This window comes from Zootoca vivipara, chromosome 7, assembly GCF_963506605.1.
Source record: "Zootoca vivipara chromosome 7, rZooViv1.1, whole genome shotgun sequence".
Lineage (NCBI taxonomy): Eukaryota > Metazoa > Chordata > Lepidosauria > Squamata > Lacertidae > Zootoca > Zootoca vivipara.
In genome coordinates, this window is record NC_083282.1 from 50,485,559 (window position 1) to 50,504,126 (window position 18,568).

Below are 18,568 nucleotides of genomic sequence, written 5' to 3' on the forward strand. Positions count from 1 at the left end.
ATTCACTTAATTCCTCTAAGCAAATCCCAGGTAGATGGCAGTCAGCTACACATTTGTTCTTTTGAGACTCTTAAGATAGAGATATTTGGTGCATTGGTTTTTTTAAAAAAGTATATAATTGCAGGTGCTGATAGTTGCAAAGTCCTCTACATGTTAATTCAGACCAGGATTAGACACAACCTGTTCTAAAATCACACTTAAGTTGCTGAAAATTCAGGACTTCAAGTGTGTATTTGCTTTCTTCTGCAGTAAGATTCTTCAAAAGTAAGATTGTGTCAAAAGTTTTTTCTCTACTTTGCAGAGGATGGGCTAAGCTTTTGAAGCACCTTAATGTAATGGGCAGGTATAACTACAGTGCATAACTCACATAATAGCCAATTCCCATTCTAACTACCGGCATGTTTCCCTGAGCTAACCCATCAAAATCTCCCTGTACACTGAAAGCTAACATACTGGTGAGAAGTGCTAGCTTTCTTCATGTTAGGAACTTTTAACCTTGGGGCATATTTTATTATAAAATCTTAAATCCCACCAAACTTTTTAAAAAAACATTACAAGGTTGGTAATGATCCGAACATCCTGGCACCGAAGAGCAACATCCCCTCTGCCCCTCCCATCAGCAATCCTAAATCACAATTTCTATTGCAGCCATTAAAGCTAAACATCATCCAAAATCAAGACAGGCATTTCCGCTACACACATTGTGAAGTAGTACGGCCCCTGCAGCACTAACACCTTGTGCTGTTGAACATTTGAAGAGGTTCAATACAGTATTATATTTCATGCAGGTGGCAGCAAGATGAGAGTTCTGGAACAGATCCAAGTAAGTAACACAAAATAGAGAAGATTGGCAGGGCTATGCTGATAAAACATCGTAATGTTTATGCAATACATCTGTACTGTGCAAAGCACTCTGCACTTGGCTTTGTTGCCGAATCCAGGAGGATTCAGCACTCACCATAACCTTAAAAATTATTCCTACTAATTTACGAGAGTCATAATAGAGAGCAAGTTACAGGTATAACATGTAGAAACACTTCTTCATTTGTATGGCTGAATATAAAGAACTTTAACCCTTTTTCAGAAGACTTGCAGCACAATCCTATGCAAGTTTAGTTGAAAGAAAAGTCCCGCAGTTTTCAATAGGATTTACTCCTTGGTAAACTTGCCTAAAATCACAACTTTTATGGGATTCACTAATGCAATAACTTGTGTCTGGATCTGTTAGGGTTTTTTTTTTAAAGTATTAGGATGGCAGAGCAACTGTGCCTTGAGTTGAAAACGCAACATTTTGTAGTGGAGACTGGTACAGTGGTGCCTCGCTTAACGAATGCCCTGCTTAACGAAATTTCCGCTTAACGAAAGGATTTTTCGAGCGGAGGTTGCCTCGCTAGACGAATTCATTTTATGAAAAATTCGTCTAGCGAATCGCGGTTTCCCATAGGAATGCATTGAAATTCAATTAATGCGTTCCTATGGGCAAAAAAAAATTCAAAAAAATTCAATGCATTCCTATGGGATTCGCTAGATGAATTTTTCGTTATAAGAAAAGACCCGTGGAACGAATTAAATTCGTCTAGCGAGGCACCACTGTATTTGGTTTCTTGAAAACTGATGACTCAGAGTGAACTTGTTTGGTATGCCTCTGAATCAGTTTTCAATCTCTTCCCAGCAGGTCCTGGAGATTAAGAAGCAATTTAAGGAGTTGGTGGGACAGCTACTGAAAAGGAAACTTAAAAAGCAACAACACTGGACTGCATAGGCTATCCGTTGTGTAGCTGCAGCCAACTGTCGGGAAGCATAGTTATTTATTCTTACTGATAATTGTCCCATGACGGTGAAGTCATTATTGCTATAGAGCTTGGCCTATTTGTAACAAAGCGATGGCTGCTAAGCATTAACACAGAACTGTATGTATATTTACACCGTATTTATTCCAATTCAATAAGAACATTTTATTTCTGTTCTTTGACAGGCTGAGATGTAAACGTTCTCATTGGAGAATACTTGGGAAGCCTCAGCAAATGATGTAATAACACTAGTCCTTTCTACTTATGTAGACTGTATTTAGAGAACAGAGCAATTATGGTAATGCAATAGCTTTTAAGAGATCCAGTTGTATGAAAACTAGCAGCAGGCTGATCTGGATGTTCAGTCCTGAGCCAGCCAGTCAATCAACCAAATCCATTTGAGAAAACACTGCACTTTAGCTACATTATTCTGGAAGCTCATTAGGATCCATTTGAGAAAATGGTGCATTGAGTCTGTCAAGTTCATCCACCTGGGGTGGGTGATGTAGCATAACGTCCTGGTCTTCCGCCACATCTTCCCCCACTGCCACGAGGTTTGTTAGAGATTTGCTTCTAACGCACTGGAAGTCAACATGGCGACTCTTTCCCTCTTCCTTTTCCCATGACATCTGGATGAATGGGCGTTGCACATAATTATAGATAACTTCCGAGCGCCCTCCAGGCCTCCTCTTCACTTTCTCTTTACAGGTGGGGTAACCTGAAACAATTAATTTGGCATTGTTAACCATCTCAGCTCAGCCCCAGCCCCAAGGAAGAGAACCCCCAGGGTTCAGACTAGGACTGTGCTGTTGAAACTGTATACAGGTGACACTCAGAAAATTAGAATATCGTCAAAAAGTGCATTTATTTCAGTAATGCAACTTAAAAAGTGAAACCAATATATGAGATAGATGCATGACATGCAAAGCAAGATATGTCAAGCCTTTATTTGTTGTAATTATTTGTCATTAGGCGGGTCAATTATAAATAGAATGTAATTAATGAAATGTAATAGCAATGTTTATTTTTGTTTACTTTTGTATTATTGTAACTATTTGTTTTATTACTGTGGAATTTCCAAAAGAAAGCATTTGTAAAAATGAAAAATAATAAGTTGCATTACTGAAATGAATGCACTTTTTGACGATATTCTAATTTTCCGAGTTTCACCTGTAGGCTGTATACACAACAGTTTAAAGTGGATTCAAGGCCTCCCATGGGCGCATGTTTTCCATGCCACCCACATGGCATTGTTCTCCTCATCCAAATGGCAGATTGCCCTGATCTGTGTGACAATGCAGTAAGCAAGGGGGGTGGGGTAGGAATACAGTATAAAACTGACTGTTTCCCAATTGTGGACAAACTGACGCACATTGTGTCAGTGTTGTTCTTGTTGTTGTGTGTGTGGCGATGTTTTGCTGGGTGTCATCTATCAACACACCCCCTGGGTGCGACACATACACACACTTAAAAAAAAAGTAACCTGCCTTGTGCAAGTACACATACCTGAAAATGTGTATCTCAGAAATACAATAAAAATTGGCAGTGCACACAGATGAACAAATACTGTGTACGCTATTTGTGCAGTATGGACTTCAGGTTTCCGGAACTCAAGGAGGGTGAAGTAGTACGGTACTAACTGTGAAGGGGGGACAACAAAACATTGTACATCCTCCCCCTAGAGTGGATGGGAAACACTGAGGCAGAGTTCAACTGAAAGCACTCATGTGGGTGAACAAACTTCCCCAAAGCATACATGGAAAAATAGGATCTGAACAACCCATGTGTGCATTAACACTGGTGTGTACACAGCCTTTAGCCCAGGGGTGACTGCCAAATAGCATCTCCAAATGAAACACAGCTAACCCCAGGGCTCTTGCCAGCAGCATCCGATACAGGCAACATTTAGGGCTCCCTCTGCAAAAAAACCCTTAGTCATGAAATTGGTGACCCAAAATCGAAGGGTTGCAGAGCAGCAAAGTTAGTACATGGGTGACTGAGCTGTCTGTTAGTAGACCCAGTAAATGCAGAGTTGCTACAGGAAACTTCTAGCTTCTTTTGAAAAGCTTTTGCTATTCAGAAAGGGCTGTACTTGCCTTCAATGCCAATTCGGATGTTTTTCAGGCCACGTTCTTTCAAAACCGTTTTCGCTACATCCCGATTCTCAATGTACTTGAAGAATCTGTAGAGCTTAGAACTATATAGAACTACAACAAAGAAAATGGTATTTTAAAAAATCTGACAGCTGGAGCAATGGCTAGTTTGACAGGTTATCAGGTTTTTTTTAAAAAAAAAAATTAGTAGAGCACTGGGAGGATGGTTAAAACCTTTGACACTAGCAATTTCACATGTGCTGGGATGTTCACTGGTTCTAAAGTGTTTTTTGCCATTTTTTAATCAACATTTTGTGTAAAACCACTTAGAAGTTGATTTAATTTTTAACAGTATAAGAATCTTGTTAAATAAATATCACAATAATAAATAATAATAATGCTGAAGAAGAAGAGGAGGAGGAGGAGGAGGAGGAGGAGGAGGAGGAGGAGGAGGAGGAGGAGGAGGAGGAGGAGGAGGAGGAGGAAATAATCTGTGATATTGAGCACCATTTGCTAGAAAGGCAGGATACACATTTCTCAAATAATATTGGGGTGCATCCTGACTTCACCTTCCACACATGGAACGTATCCTTCTGCCCATGGAGGGAAGATGGCAGGTCCGCCTCCCACACCAAGCGTATGTTTGGAAGGCACAAGGGGAATTGGTAAAAGTTGCCTTTCCCACCTCAGTCCAATTTAATACATAATAATAAATAAATATTCTGCAAACCATTAAGAATAGCAATGCAAAAATTTGCTTCAGAAAGAACTGCTTCCCCCCCCCCCCCAATGGCAAATTTACTGTTAAGGGTGAGGGTGTGATGAGTTAAGATGTTTGGATCCTGTGCAACATATGAACAAAAACTACAGATTTACTACATGTATAGATTACTAGGTTGGTAGGCATTCAGCCTATAATTTTACATCTAGCCATAGTTCTTAAACACCGTAATCAACTGGACTTTTATGTGTATAGCCAGACACTGAAATGCAAGCATTTTGGGGAATAAGCCTCTGCACAAGGCAAAAATAAAATAAAAAATCCTATCCATTTCTTATTCATTTAACAATTTTATATGATCCTTATAACATTTTTAAAATGTTATATAAGAATTAAATGTATAGAGTATACAGTTTGGATTTTTTTGGTTGGTACAAGTGACCCCCATTGTAACTCTTATCTTCTTTTTTCAGCCTTTGCTAAGACGACACACACAATGTGTACCATGTGGTGGCATAAGTTGGTTTTTGAAATAACTTTCTAGAAATTGTTATTATTTATATTAAATAAATTAAAATTAAGATCCCTTACTTTGTGAGTATTCTTCTCCTATTGGAGGTGGGTAGTCTTCATCCCAGTCCACTATGTCTTCATCCGTTAGCACCACAATGTGACACTCGCGTTCTCCCTTCTTGGCATTGCCCACCATTATAGGCACGATCAGCTCTTCCAGATAGCAGTCAAACTGCTTGTGAGCCCCATCATTGGACAGCTCATGCAATAATGCACCTAACAGGAAATAAGTCACATGTGAGCCCTTTGCATACACCTGGAAGGATGTTAAGAGGAGCGCTGCTGCATCAGGCAAATGGTCCACCGAGCCCAGCATCCTGTTCTCACTGTGGCCAACCAGGGGCCTCTTCTGGAAAACCCGCAAGGACAAGATCACTCTCCCTGCCTGCGGTTTCTAGCAACTGGTATTCAGAAGCATTAATGCCTCCGAGCGCGGAGGCAAAGCATAGCCATCATGGCTAGTAGCCATTGATAGCTTCTTTTAAAGCTCCCTACGTCTCAAATGCCACCCTGACTAGCAGGGTCTGGAGCGGAATGGCCCCGACATGTGCAGCATTTACCTGCCACTCCTTCGAGTTTGGCCGCACTTACTTAAGTCTTGACATTTGATTGTGTTGAAATCAAAGTTGATGCAAAGGTAGTCACATGTGTCTCTGAGATCCGGAATAGAAATCCCATCGGGACAGTTAATGGTTCCAGTTTTGTAATAATCCTGAAAGGAAAGCACAGCTGTGTTCATTATTGCTCTTGTTTATTCCACTTGTATCCTGTTCCTTCTTTCCAAAAGCATGGAGGGATGCACCCAGGGCACCAGGCAGCCTCCCATATCTGGTTATTGACTAGGGAGTTTGACTCATGGAATCGTAAAGATGGAAGGGATCGTGAGGGTCATCTAGTCCAACCCCCTGCAATGCAGGAATCTTTTTGTCCAACATGGGACTTGAACCCACGGCCCTGAGATTAAGAGTCCCATGCTCTACCAACTGAGCTATCCCATTTCTCTGATCTAACACTGAAAATAGATTAATGCACCTTTTAAATCACTGTGTTTTTTTTTAAAGCTCAACATTATGAATTAGCATCATATTCTATCATTACACCAGAGCTGGCACCAAGGGTTGGCCTACTTGGGTCCATGCCCAGAGCCCCATATCCCATCAGAGGATCCACTGATGAGAGTCCCCTGGATCCGCTCCTTCCCTTCGCCATTGCAATCTGCTTATTTACCTGCCTCTCACTCTGGCCTTCGAGCGGATCATCGAGCAAATGAAAAGGTGGAGAGGAGGAGGAGGTGCAGGAGCCGCTGCCTCTTTGCTCATTGGCTGCCTGGCAAATGAGCAGGTAAGAGCAATGACAGTGAGGTGGCAGAGGAGCAGCAACAGCTGCCCATAATGGCTGTGAGGCAGTAGACTCACTGAGGGAGGGGGCCACCACTGGGGGTGTCTTGTCCAAGGACATCCCCAGACCTGGAGCCAGCACTGTGTACATATACCATGAACAAAAAACATTACTAGTTATATAACTTAGATGGAACAAAGCAGAAAGTGTTATTCCCAGTAATACACATTTATCAGTGATAGGCGCTGTCTTAGAAGTGAGAAGTAGGAAGGAAACGAGAAAGAAACAGATCTATAAATAAAGCAGAAGATACATGAAAAGCTCAAAGTTCCTTTGAATGTGAAGGCAGGTATAGGAACTTTGCAAACTGGAGGAAGAACCCTACTTCTGCAGCTCTGGGGGCTTCCTCACCAGCACAGTCCGGAACACCGTGGAGCTGATTCCATCCGCAATCTCATATTCACCCTTCTCGTTCGGCCGAGTGAAGTTATATTCTCGTCCTGGTCCAAACATTCTGAAATGATAATCCATACATGGGTTTAAAATGGCTGTCCCCAAATGCCAGCTGGTGTACTGAAGTAAACAGAGCACACTGAGACTATCTAAATAAAGAGTTATCTAAATCATGGCAAGTGTTTCTTTGAGAATGCAGTAATTATTAAGCCAATTTATTAAGAAGATGGGACGGCATTTTACACAGCTGAGAAAATGGCATGCAGTTCTCAAAAGTTCAGATGTCATAATCTGTGAATGAACTGTGTGCCCACATAATTCCATCTTGCTCCTGCCTTCATGCATCTGACTTCGACACTTATATCCTTAATTCCTAAACCAGGAAATTAGGGTTTACAGGCTGCCTTCAAACCAGGATACAATCAGGATCTGATCACTGGACATGAATTAAAATAATCTAAAAATGTGCTATGAGATAATCTAAATATGTGCTATGTGAAGAGACTATGTCTCTTCATTCACAAAAAGCAGCCACGGGGAGGCTGCGGGTGAGTGGGAAGGAATCCAGATCAGGATGTTGTTATGGGGGGATGGGAGAGCTAATGTCCCACACCAGTGTCTTGCTGAAAATTGCCCCTACAAGCTCTGTGAAAAATAAAACTAAATTGGGACAGGCACCAGTAACTGGGGGCAGAGGAGAGAGAGCTAGAAAAGGTCTCTTTGTGGCTGCTTTTTGTAAATAAAATGAAAATGTATAAAAGCCTCTTGTGGTCTGACTGTAAGACAAGGATCGGGAATCTGTGGTCTTCCAGATATTGCTAGACTACAACTCCCATGGTCCTTTAGCATTTGCCAGGCTGGCTGGGGCAGGCAGAAGTTGTAGTTCAACAACTTCTGGAGAGCTAAAGGTTCCCTATCCTTGCCCTAAGATTGCTCATATCTAGACCGGTGAGTGGCATTCACCACATAATCTTTGGGGTGTCTCATAAGGTCAACGTACCATGAACATCTCCAGTGGAACCTTCATTCTGGTCCTTCACGGTAAACCCGTTTAGTTGGGAGTTATCTGATTTCACTGGAATGCATTAACAAGTTAAATGCAAATAATCTCATGAAGTGGAACACCTTCAAATTCCAATGGGAATGATGAGGACAGAATTCTAATGCTAGGTGGTCTTCCAAAATTACAAAGCATCCTCCTAACCCTATTCAGACTGCAAAGCACACCCTCTCAGCAGCAGTAGCGATACACTTTGTTTCCGTTTAAGTAGTCTGCAAGGTTTAAAAAGGTCATGAAGACACTTACCTTCCTAACATAGTATCAGGATGAGCTGTGAAAATCTGGGGATTTACGACAAATCTAGTGCCATCGACGACAAGAGTCACTTTCTCTGGTGCTTGGACTTGCGTACTGTTGCTCAAGATGCTACAACCGCTCCCAAACTGCTCTTGGCTAGTAGTGTAATACTCAAGGTTTCTTTTACTCCCCACTTGGAAGAAAATGCCTTTGGTGTCTTCAAGAGTGTTAGAACACTGAGGACTTGCTGGGTAGGAAGCATATCTGAACTCTGCATGATCTAAGCACAGCAGATGAAAGCCGCAATTGAGCTAAATGCATTAGATTACAAAAAAGCAACCTGTAACAAAAGTTTAATAACCAAATAGGTGACAATACAATGCTAAGAGAACATGTACCGTTGACTTAGTAGATTACTAAAACACCCTGACACATCTGTAAACAGCAGTCCATGACATACAAATCAGCCATGTAAACACAATCTGATCATGCACATACAGGTATTGGTATGTTCAAGTTAGCACACTCACATTGATTTTAGCAACCACACTCTCCTTGATGATATTTCAATCTATTCTTCCTTCCACCTGTTTTCTGTCCCATTCCCCCTTAGTCAGCATCCATGGCCAGTAAGCGCAGTCTTTATGGGGCTTGTACTTTTTTTAATGTGCAGGGTGAGAGCGTTCCCCCCCCTCCAACTTCTGCAAACCTTAATGTTCCCCCAAACCTTGGGGTCCCTCTAAGCCTGCTGATACCTGCCCCTTGGGCATGGGTGCTGCTGTTTTGGCTACTACTACTACTACTAATAATAATAATAATAATTTATTTATACCCCGCCCATCTGGCCGGGTCTCCCCAGCCACTCTGGGCGGCTTCCAACCGAAGAATAAAACACAATAATCTATTAAACGTTAAAAGCCTCCCTGAACAGGGCTGCCTTCAGATGTCTTCTAAAAGTCTGGTAGTTGTTTTCCTCTTTGACATCTGTTGGGAGGGCGTTCCACAGGGCAGGCGCCACCACCGAGAAGGCCCTCTGCCTAGTTCCCTGCAACTTGGCTTCTCGCAACGAGGGAACCGCCAGAAGGCCCTCGGTGCTGGACCTCAGTGTCCGGGCAGAATGATGGACATTCACAGTTCTTTTTAAAATTTCAAACACCATCTATGTGGGAAAGAGGCTGATCATGGCGAGGGAAGGGTTGGCTTAAAAAAATAAATAAATCCCTCCATCCCATGCAGTGATCCCTATGAAAATTCCATTTCCTCCCTATGCGACAGAGTAACAGCTTGGGTGGTGGTGATTTTAATTAGGGCTGTGGCATGAGAGGAAAGAGCTTCACCCTTTCATGTGTCGTGCTCCAGATCCTAATTCGGTTTCCTCTCCAAAGCTGCTATTTAAAGCAAATAAACAATAACAGCAACAAGATAATGATGCAATGCTCAAAAAATTCATTAAGTATCATGTCCAGTTGATCTGAAAAAGATCAACAAGGCTGGGCTGCGCATTGCACATTCTAAAGCAAACACTCTTGGCTTTACCATGATTTCTGCATAGTGGAGACATGGTCACGGTTTGCCCACACTGTTTCTGGCTGCTTTCTCCTAGATCATGGATTGTAGAAGTCATGTTTTCGGCCAGCTGACAAGGTTCTTGATTGCTTGATCGTTCCATTCCAGTGGCACGATTAATACTCATTTGAGGCATCCGTAATTCAAAGTGACTGCCCATCTGGAGAAAAGTCCTGTAAGGAAGAAATGGTAATGAGGGTTGCATCTGGAAGAAAGCTCTCTACCTGATGTGGCCTAAGGGAAGTGGCCCACACCTATATCCCATCAGCCCCGGCCAGCAGGGCCAATATTCAGGAATGATGGGAGTTGCAGTTCAGTAACATCTTAAGAGCACCAGATTCCCCATCCCTGCTATAAAGTTTACTGAGCTTGCAATCCCTAGTGCCACCAAATTCAGTAGGACTCACTTTTCAGTATACATTTGTAGAATAGGGCTGGTTTGTTAAGGGCTGCTAGGAATTCTATGAGGGGGTAAACTAAAGTGCCCAGACCTCTGAGAGAAAGAATGCGCTTCGAATGTGCTTTAAAGTTATAATGTGTACAGAAAAACCAACAACAGTGTTCCTCTGTCCAATTTTAATATAGGAAACAGCTGTTACCACATGGCTTGGTGCTGGGGGGCAGGGGGAATATCCTAAGGCTTGCTGTGTTAACTGCCAACATGGACCACAATATTACATGAACAATATTTAACACCACTCTGGAAGTCTAATGAAATACCCAATGGCTTTTCCTAGTCTGCATCTAGCGGTTTAATGTTAGCAAGACTTAATCACACAGTTGACATATTATTCAGTTTCTGTATAGATAACCTTAAAACTGTGCCCTAGAAACATAATTTGCACCAAGAGGCAGAGGGGGACTTGAGGTCACCCTCTGAATGCCACTGTGGTCCCCCCCCTTTTAACACAGAGTTACTCACTACGTGGCATATAAAAAGTCTGTGGGCTGCAATGGTTTTTCTTCTTTATCCCTGCATCTCTCACGCCTACAGTCACCCCCTTATCCTTACTTGACATCTGCAGCATCACAGCCAGGGCGGGCTGAAACCAGTAGCAGGAGGAGCTATTTTCGGTCAATGAGCACCAAGCCTTCAGTAGTCAGTGGTGTGTGTGTATGTGTGTGTAAGGAGGACTCAGCTGAGCGTAAGAAATTGTGCCTTTGGAGATGGGGATTGTGAGTGAGAGAAATAGATCAGTGGAGAATGGGTCATTCATTGTAAGCACACAGAATTATGCAAAACAGCATGTTTGCATTAAACAAGACCTCCTTTGACTTCTTGTTTTCCCAGGAAGGTTTGTAGTAACTGAGGCTGTGCTCCATTTACTTGGCATCCAGTGAGTTCTGGGAAGCAAGAGTACATATGTCACAATCCCTTATCTACTTTGTTGTTTCTTGAGAAACACTGTATTTCCCCTCAAACCAACTTTGATCCAAACTGAGAGAAAGAACAATGTAGCTGTCATTGGCAGTATTCCCCAAAGCCTTCCCTCCCATATTTCTTAACAGGGTGAAATAGCACAAACATATATTGTTCAATTCCAAAAGTTTGCCAATGAAGAAACTACAAATTATTAGATCCTTTAGAAACGATGACAACAACAATGCTAATTATGTATATATTTCATTTTTTTTATCTCACTTTTCCTCCAAGGAACTCAGGGCAGCAATAGATGCCCTCCCCTTTTATTCACACAACAACCCTGTGATGCCAGTTAGACAAGAGGCTGCAGACACATCACTGGCTTAGAATGGACCTAAGTTGTTCTTTTTCTCAATTCAGAATGAAGCTGGCTTAGGGGGAAACACATCAAAATACAGTATTTAATAAGAAATGACAGGACAGATACAGAATGGATATGGGTTGTGCCTAACACCATGTTGAAACTGCTTCCCAAATCAGCAGTGAGAGCACACTGGATGCAGAGTAAACAAGAGTGTGTACACAGCCTGAGAGAGCATGATATGTCTAAGGCAGGCATCCCCAAACTGCGGCCCTCCAGATGTTTTGGCCTAAAACTCCCATGATCCCTAGCTAACAGGACCAGTGGTTAGGGATGATGGGGATTGTAGTCCAAAACATCTGGAGGGCCGAGGTTTGGGGATGCCTGGTCTAAGGTCATGCACAGAGCAGGTGAATGGCAAGATCTGAACCTGGATCCAGGATTCTGCATCAACATGTGCAGGAATTTCTGATCAAGACCCAATATTCCTTCCCAGCACAGTCCCTTGTACCCCATCCCTCCAAAAACACAGGAAACAACAGCTGCACTGGGGAGGAGAATTCTGCAGCTTGCACACTGCTCTTGATCCTTGCTATTCTAAGCCGAGATAGCCGATCCTTGCTTTCTAGTATTACTTTTGCACTTACATCTCAAAGTGTTTCTAGTCTTGTCCTGTCATTTCTTTTCCCCTTCCACGATTACCTTGCATGCCTTAATCCCACCTTTCTATGCCCAGGCTTATTATTATTAAAAAAACATTTAACTTTTGTCCCCCTTCTTAATTTACGTAGTTTATCCTTCACAGAGCTATAATCCCCAGCCTCTTTAACAAACTACGGCCCCCAGGAACCTCTGTGCACTGGGTGCGATTTAAATGTATCGTGTGGATCAGTCTATCTGCCATCCATTTCCTCTCTTCCATTCTCTTTCTGTACTTTTCTCTCGCCTCCACCTTCATTCTCTATCCAGTTCCAGCTGCTAAGCATGAGAGAGCCAGAGTAGCATAGCGGCTTGAGTGTCGGACGGGAACCTGGGAGACCAGGGTTCAAATCCCCACTCGACCATGAAGTTCATTGGGTGACCTTGGGACAGTCAACGCCTCTCAACCTAACCTACCTCGCAGGGTTGTTGTGGGGAGGAAGGGGAGAACCTTGTGCGTCACTTTGAGCTCCTTGGAGAAGATGGTGGGATACATGCAATAAAATCATAAGTGTGCGCTTGCAACTGCGCATGTGGGGAGTAGCCACTGCTCCAACCAAAAGGCTAGGGTGTCGTGAGAGAAACTTTGTACGGATAGCTGACTCTTCTTTTACATCTGCACATGCTCTTGTAATCTACTTGGGTTTGGATCCGATTCCAGAGATTGTGTGAACAGTCCCACCCTCTTTCACTCACTGCAGCTCCCTATCCCCTCCCCCCCACTGGCAATTATTTCAAAAGATAATGTGAAAGGTTATCCGGCCCTAAAAATGCCATAATAAACTTAGAAATAAACTACAGCACGGAAGATGTCACCAATTCAGTTACTGTGCGGTGCAAAGCTCATAAACAGCTCGATGCAAAGCAACCCAGCTAGATGGGCGGGGTATAAATAATAAAACAACAACAATCAACATAAATTTTAGATGAAACTATGTGGTTATACTACCCACTCAAGCAGCTAAAATCCTAACAAAACCAGGCAAATCCACCCTAGAACCAGCAGAAGCCAAGAGAAGAACTAGACACAACCAACTGAAATGACTCCATTTGTTTATTTGATGCATACGCCCTCTTTTCCCCAAGGAGTTCAGGGCAGAAAATACATGGTCATGTTTTCAATGTGACTCATGCCCTGTTTCCCCATGTTTTTCCTTGCAACAATCCTAAGAAGGTAGTTTACACCAAAAGCTAGGCCCAAGGTCACCCGGAACTTCATGGCAGAATTGGAGATTTGAACCTCGGTTTCCTGTGACCCAGCTAGTTCAACACCTCAATCACTTTCCACAATACAGTATACGGTAATTTAAATTTCCATAAGTATAGGTATATGTATAAGTATAGGTAATGTGGGGCGGGGATAAAATAGTTCTGTTCTGTTGTTAAAAAGACATTCTAGAAATACACTAGAAAGAAAATAAACGAAAATGTGTCCTGATGGAGATGCAGGATAGAACCAAGATGAGCAGTTCAAGCACATCTTCATCCGAGGTCCATCTCTGAGCCATCTTGCCATCTGGGGTAAAACTGGTGACTGTGCAAGATAGGGCCTTTCCAGCAATTGCTCCCAGGCTCCAGAATTCCTATCTCTGGGGAAATTGTTTGGCTCTGTGGCTGCTTCCAGATGACGTGTTTAGCTGCCACTAGAGGGCGCTGTGTTGCAACCTCTTCTGCCTTCTATTTCCCAGCTTCCCGGGATGTCCACTGGAGGGAGCACTTTTTTGTACAGAAATCCAGGTTTCTACCTGTCCTAGGTGTGTCATCTGGTCAATGTAAGTGGATGGTTACACCCCTACATGTGACTCTGATGTTGTGGGCAAAGTTGAGGGCGATCGGGCAAGCGGTTGTGAAGAAAGGTGTGGAATAACAAACACCGACCTTCTACATTTATATATATATATAGATTTGGAATCAACATGATGCAATTGTAAGAATCCCTGGGATTCCTCGTACGTACCTCAAAAACACATTTAAAAATAAAATAGAATTAAAATAGAAATGTAATTGAAATTAGTAAGATTTTAGAACACAGAAATAAAGAAAATAATCAAACCATTAATTCTAGCATGCAGGGGGCCACCTAAATTATATAATTCGGTATTTGAACAATTGGTATTAGTAGCTGTACAGTGGTATCTCTAGTTACGGACACAATCCGTTCCTTGGTGCTGTTCAGACCCCGAAAAGTCCGTAACTAGAGCGGCGCTTCTGCGCATGCCTGAAAGTGCGCTTCTGCGCATGCACGAAGCGCACAGAACGCTTCTGCGCATGCGCACGGGGGTGAAACCTGGAAGTAAACACTTCCGGGTTTGCCGCGTTCTTAACATGAAAAAACACAACCTGAAGCGGCAGTAACCCGAGGTATGACTGTATTATAAATTGGTATTGTTATAATGAGGCTATTATTGGAATGTAATTGAAAACTAATAAAAATTATTATATATTTAAAAAATAGAAATAAATAATTAAAGGTGCAGCACACAAAACAACCGGAACAGCTATCCTATTTTTTTCCCCATGGGACAGGAATCAGGATAAACAATGTTGGGATTTCTACCTATGGGGACTGCAAAAAAAAAAAAACCTCCACAAAACACCACACTGTAAGCTGTTTATGGATTGTAGAAGACCTATTAACAGATTTCCGTAATGTTTTAACAAAGGATTGTGAGAAACTGTACACAATGCTTGCTGCCGGTTTTACGTTGATCTCTGGCAGCTATCCAGAGGCCTGCACTAAACATGGAGCAGGGACTTTGTTCCAGCACAAAATAAAACAGGATGCTTTCTATATGCCAAAGCAAACAATTTTGGCTTTACAGGGGAACCTTTTATAACTACACACACTGAACTTTTCCAGTTCTTAAAAATGCCAGTTTTGGGACTTAACCACAATTCTTATTTTCACACATCTTAATTATATACAGTAATCTGCATTTAAGACACCAGAAACCTCACACATTTGCTTGTTTTTTCTTTTCATTTTTTAACAAATCTTCTAAGCTTTGGCTATAATCACAAAAGCTCTGAACAATTGAAACACTGATCTAAACAGTATCAAATTCTATTATCGGAATCAGGTTCCCATAGGGACAGATACATTTTGAGAGCAAATTAAATATCGTCTACTTACCTAGATGTCAGAAAACGGTCCCAACTGGTCAAAATCAGGTCAAAATCTTGAAATCTACATTTAATAAAGAACGTGGACAAAACCAAGCAGAATAGCTGACAGTTAAAATTGTTTGTGCTCTTGCAATCGAATTCTCCACCCCCTATCTAAGCCCAGATGGTGAGTCATATACATATTTCACATTAAGAGTCCCTGCAGCCCAGCACATACAGAAAACAAGAGATGGCATGCCTATAGCCGGAGCCTGGAGTTTGCTCAGATGCAAGGAAATAAATAATATGGACATTCCTGGAATGTCTTAAAAACATGTATCAGAGCAAGTCGGTTTTGCGCTCTACTCGAGAACCTATTCGTTGCTGTATTTAACCCCTTCTTGACTCAACATTGTTAAGTTTTAAATATCTTATTTAACCAAGAGAAAATGTTGTTGTTGTTGTTGGTAAATAAATAAATTCATATGCCACCCTCTCTAACTGTAGATCTCATGGCAGTTCACAGCATAAAATTACAATATAAAAAATATAAAATGCACAATAGAAATAAAAACCGAAAGAAACCAATAACCCCCTCTTTCGCAACATATTTACAGTACTGTAAAAGGGCACTGGATGTCAATCAGCCAAAGGCCTGGTTAAAGAGGAATGTTTTTCCCTGGTGTCTCAAGGTATATAATGAAGGTGCCCAGAGAGCTTCCCTGGGGAGAGCATTCCAAACAAGGGAGCCACTGCAAAAAAAGGCCTGTTCTCATGTTGCCACCCTCTTGTGGAGGAGGCACATGAAGAAGGGCCTCAGAGGGTGGTCTCATGGTCCATGTAGCTTCATATGGAGAGAGGAGGTCCTTGAGGTATCCAAACGGAATCAACAACTCACATTCTCAAAAGGGAAGAATCACAGGAATAATCAACATACACATGTAAAGATGTATACAGTAGGTACACATTGAAAAAGTGAGCAAAAAAATGATGCGATTGTTCACCAACTTGAGGGTCATTTTCCATAATAATTACATATCCTGAAATACTTTCCATGCACAAGATCACAAGAATCCCAATCTAATTATCTAATCACATGGGGCAAATTCCCATGCCTCTCTTTCACTGGGCTGGTTCAGACATAACACAACATTTAGCACTGCATAAATAAGCCTAGGTAAGTCTTAGGGCTCAAATGCATCCCCTTCATGCTCTGGCTATGAGGAGATGAGAAGCTTTCACTTGCATTTTAGAAGAACCATAACTTGCCATGTCATCTAAACCTAGACAAACAGTGGTTAATTACAGTGTACTGTATAACCATTGTCGGTAGAACAAGCAGTTTCCAACCATTGTTCATGAAGCCAATACACTATGTTAATCTTGTTGGTTTACGGTTTGGATGACATGCTATATTCCAGTTAATCTAAACCAGGGGTCCCCAAACTACGGCCCCCGGGCCGGATGCGGCCCAATCGGCCTTCCAATCCGGCCCGCGACGACTCCCGCCGCCCGCTGCCGCCGCCCGCTCTCACGGCGCGCGGCGCAGCGACGATCTAAAAAATCGGCAAAAAATCGCCGAAAATCCTTTGTGCGCATGCGTATGGGCCTCTCCCGACCCGGAAGAGGTCATTTCTGGTGCACTTCCGGGTCGGGGGAGGCCCATACGCATGCGCACAAGCGTTTTTTGGCGATTTTTTCCCGCCCATGTGCGTGTGCGCATGCGCACAGGCGCGCACTCCCCCGCCCTCCGGCCCGCTGCGCGCGCACTCCCCTGCCCTCCGGCCCACCGTGCGGTCGGCGCGGCGGGCACCGGCCCGCCGCGCAGAAAGTCTGGGGACCCCTGATCTAAACCATAGGCATTCACCTGCCCAACATAGCTGCCAAGTTATCCCTTTTTTTAAGGGATTTTCCCTTATGCTGAATAGGCTTCCTCGCGAGAAAAGGGAAAACCTGGCAGCTATGCTGCCCAAAGGTACTTTCGAGGTGCTGGCAAATGACAGGCAGAAGGGATATCCATAAGGGCTTCCTACTACACATTCATGTGGGGAAAGAGAGGTGTGCATTCATTATTTCTAGTGAAATTTGTGCCATGGGGAAATTTGTGTTACAAATTGAGTTACATGTGCTTTTAGACTGCTTAAATCAATTAAAAGGGTAACTAATCCACAAATTGCTATAATTCCATACCAGTTGCTGGAAACTACAGGAGGGGAGAGCGCTCTCGCACTCGGGTCCTGCTTGTGGGCTTTCCAAGGGTACCTGGCTGGGCATGGTGAGAACTAGATCAGGCACCCCCAAACTGCGGCTCTCCAGATGTTTTGGCCTACAACTCCCATGATCCCTAGCTAAGAGGACCAGTGGTCAGGGATGATGGGAATTGTAGTCCAAAACATCTGGAGGGCCGAAGTTTGGGGATGTCTGAACTAGGTGGACCCCCCTGGCCTGATCCAGCAGGGTCTTATGTTTGCTCATAATCAAGCCATATTAAGCTAAATGGGGCTTACTCCTAGGGAAATAGGCAAAGATTGCTGCCTACATATTTACCTCAGATTAAGCCCCTTTGAACTCAATGTATTTAACTTTTTAGTGTAACTGAGGAGTTGGAAACAGCTGACTTCTAAGACATGGTCACAACCAGGGATTAAGAGTTACACAAATCTGGCTGTTAAAGATTGCCTTGTGTACTTACCTGAGTTTTGAAATTAACATTTTAAATCTTCCCTAGTAGGTACAGCGCTCTCCTTTAGGTTTCATAGGATCAAAGAATCGTAGAGTTAGATATCCCCCCTCAAAATAATATTCATGACAGTTTGGGGTATATATTGTGAAAACCTGGGGACCATTTTCATAGAACCCTAGAGTTGGAAGGTACAGTCAAGTGCTGGCTTGACATATAAGCTAAACAAGCTATAGTTTAGAGTGGGGCCCCCAAAAAAAATTAAAGGAAAAAAAACTGGATGTAGATTTCCAAAATATAAGATAAAAAACAAATAAAATAAAACCTACCTTCAGCAACAGTGTTGTGTAGGCTCCTATGATGTAAGTAATGGGACCCACCTGCTCCCTAAAATATCACTGTTTGCTCATTTCTATATATATATATATATATATAGGGTGCCTACATTCTGCATAGACTGGTTGCATGGTAACATGTGTCAATGGCTTTAGATACCTATTAGGTCCATAAATTACCATATACCATATAT

The 18,568-nt window shown here is 42.6% G+C and overlaps 1 protein-coding gene across 4 annotated transcripts; it reads right to left on the reverse strand.

The window, feature by feature from the left end:
* Positions 1-108: 108 nt before the first annotated feature.
* Positions 109-16,712, reverse strand: KCTD20 (potassium channel tetramerization domain containing 20). Of its 4 annotated transcripts, none has more exons than XM_060277025.1 (8): positions 15,388-16,712; positions 9,802-11,175; positions 8,275-8,545; positions 6,927-7,029; positions 5,769-5,889; positions 5,196-5,393; positions 3,887-3,997; positions 109-2,508 (listed from the first exon to the last, which is right to left on the reverse strand). In XM_060277025.1, exons 2-8 carry the CDS (start codon positions 10,034-10,036, stop codon positions 2,216-2,218), a joined length of 1,332 nt encoding a protein of 443 aa, XP_060133008.1. In that variant the 5' UTR covers positions 10,037-11,175; positions 15,388-16,712; the 3' UTR covers positions 109-2,215. The 4 variants fall into 4 exon arrangements, with proteins under 4 accessions (XP_060133008.1, XP_060133010.1, XP_034977895.1 ...); XM_060277027.1 differs by having other exon boundaries at positions 9,802-10,004; positions 10,844-16,712; XM_035122004.2 differs by having other exon boundaries at positions 9,802-10,004; positions 15,388-16,711.
* Between the last annotated feature and the right edge of the window lie 1,856 nt (positions 16,713-18,568).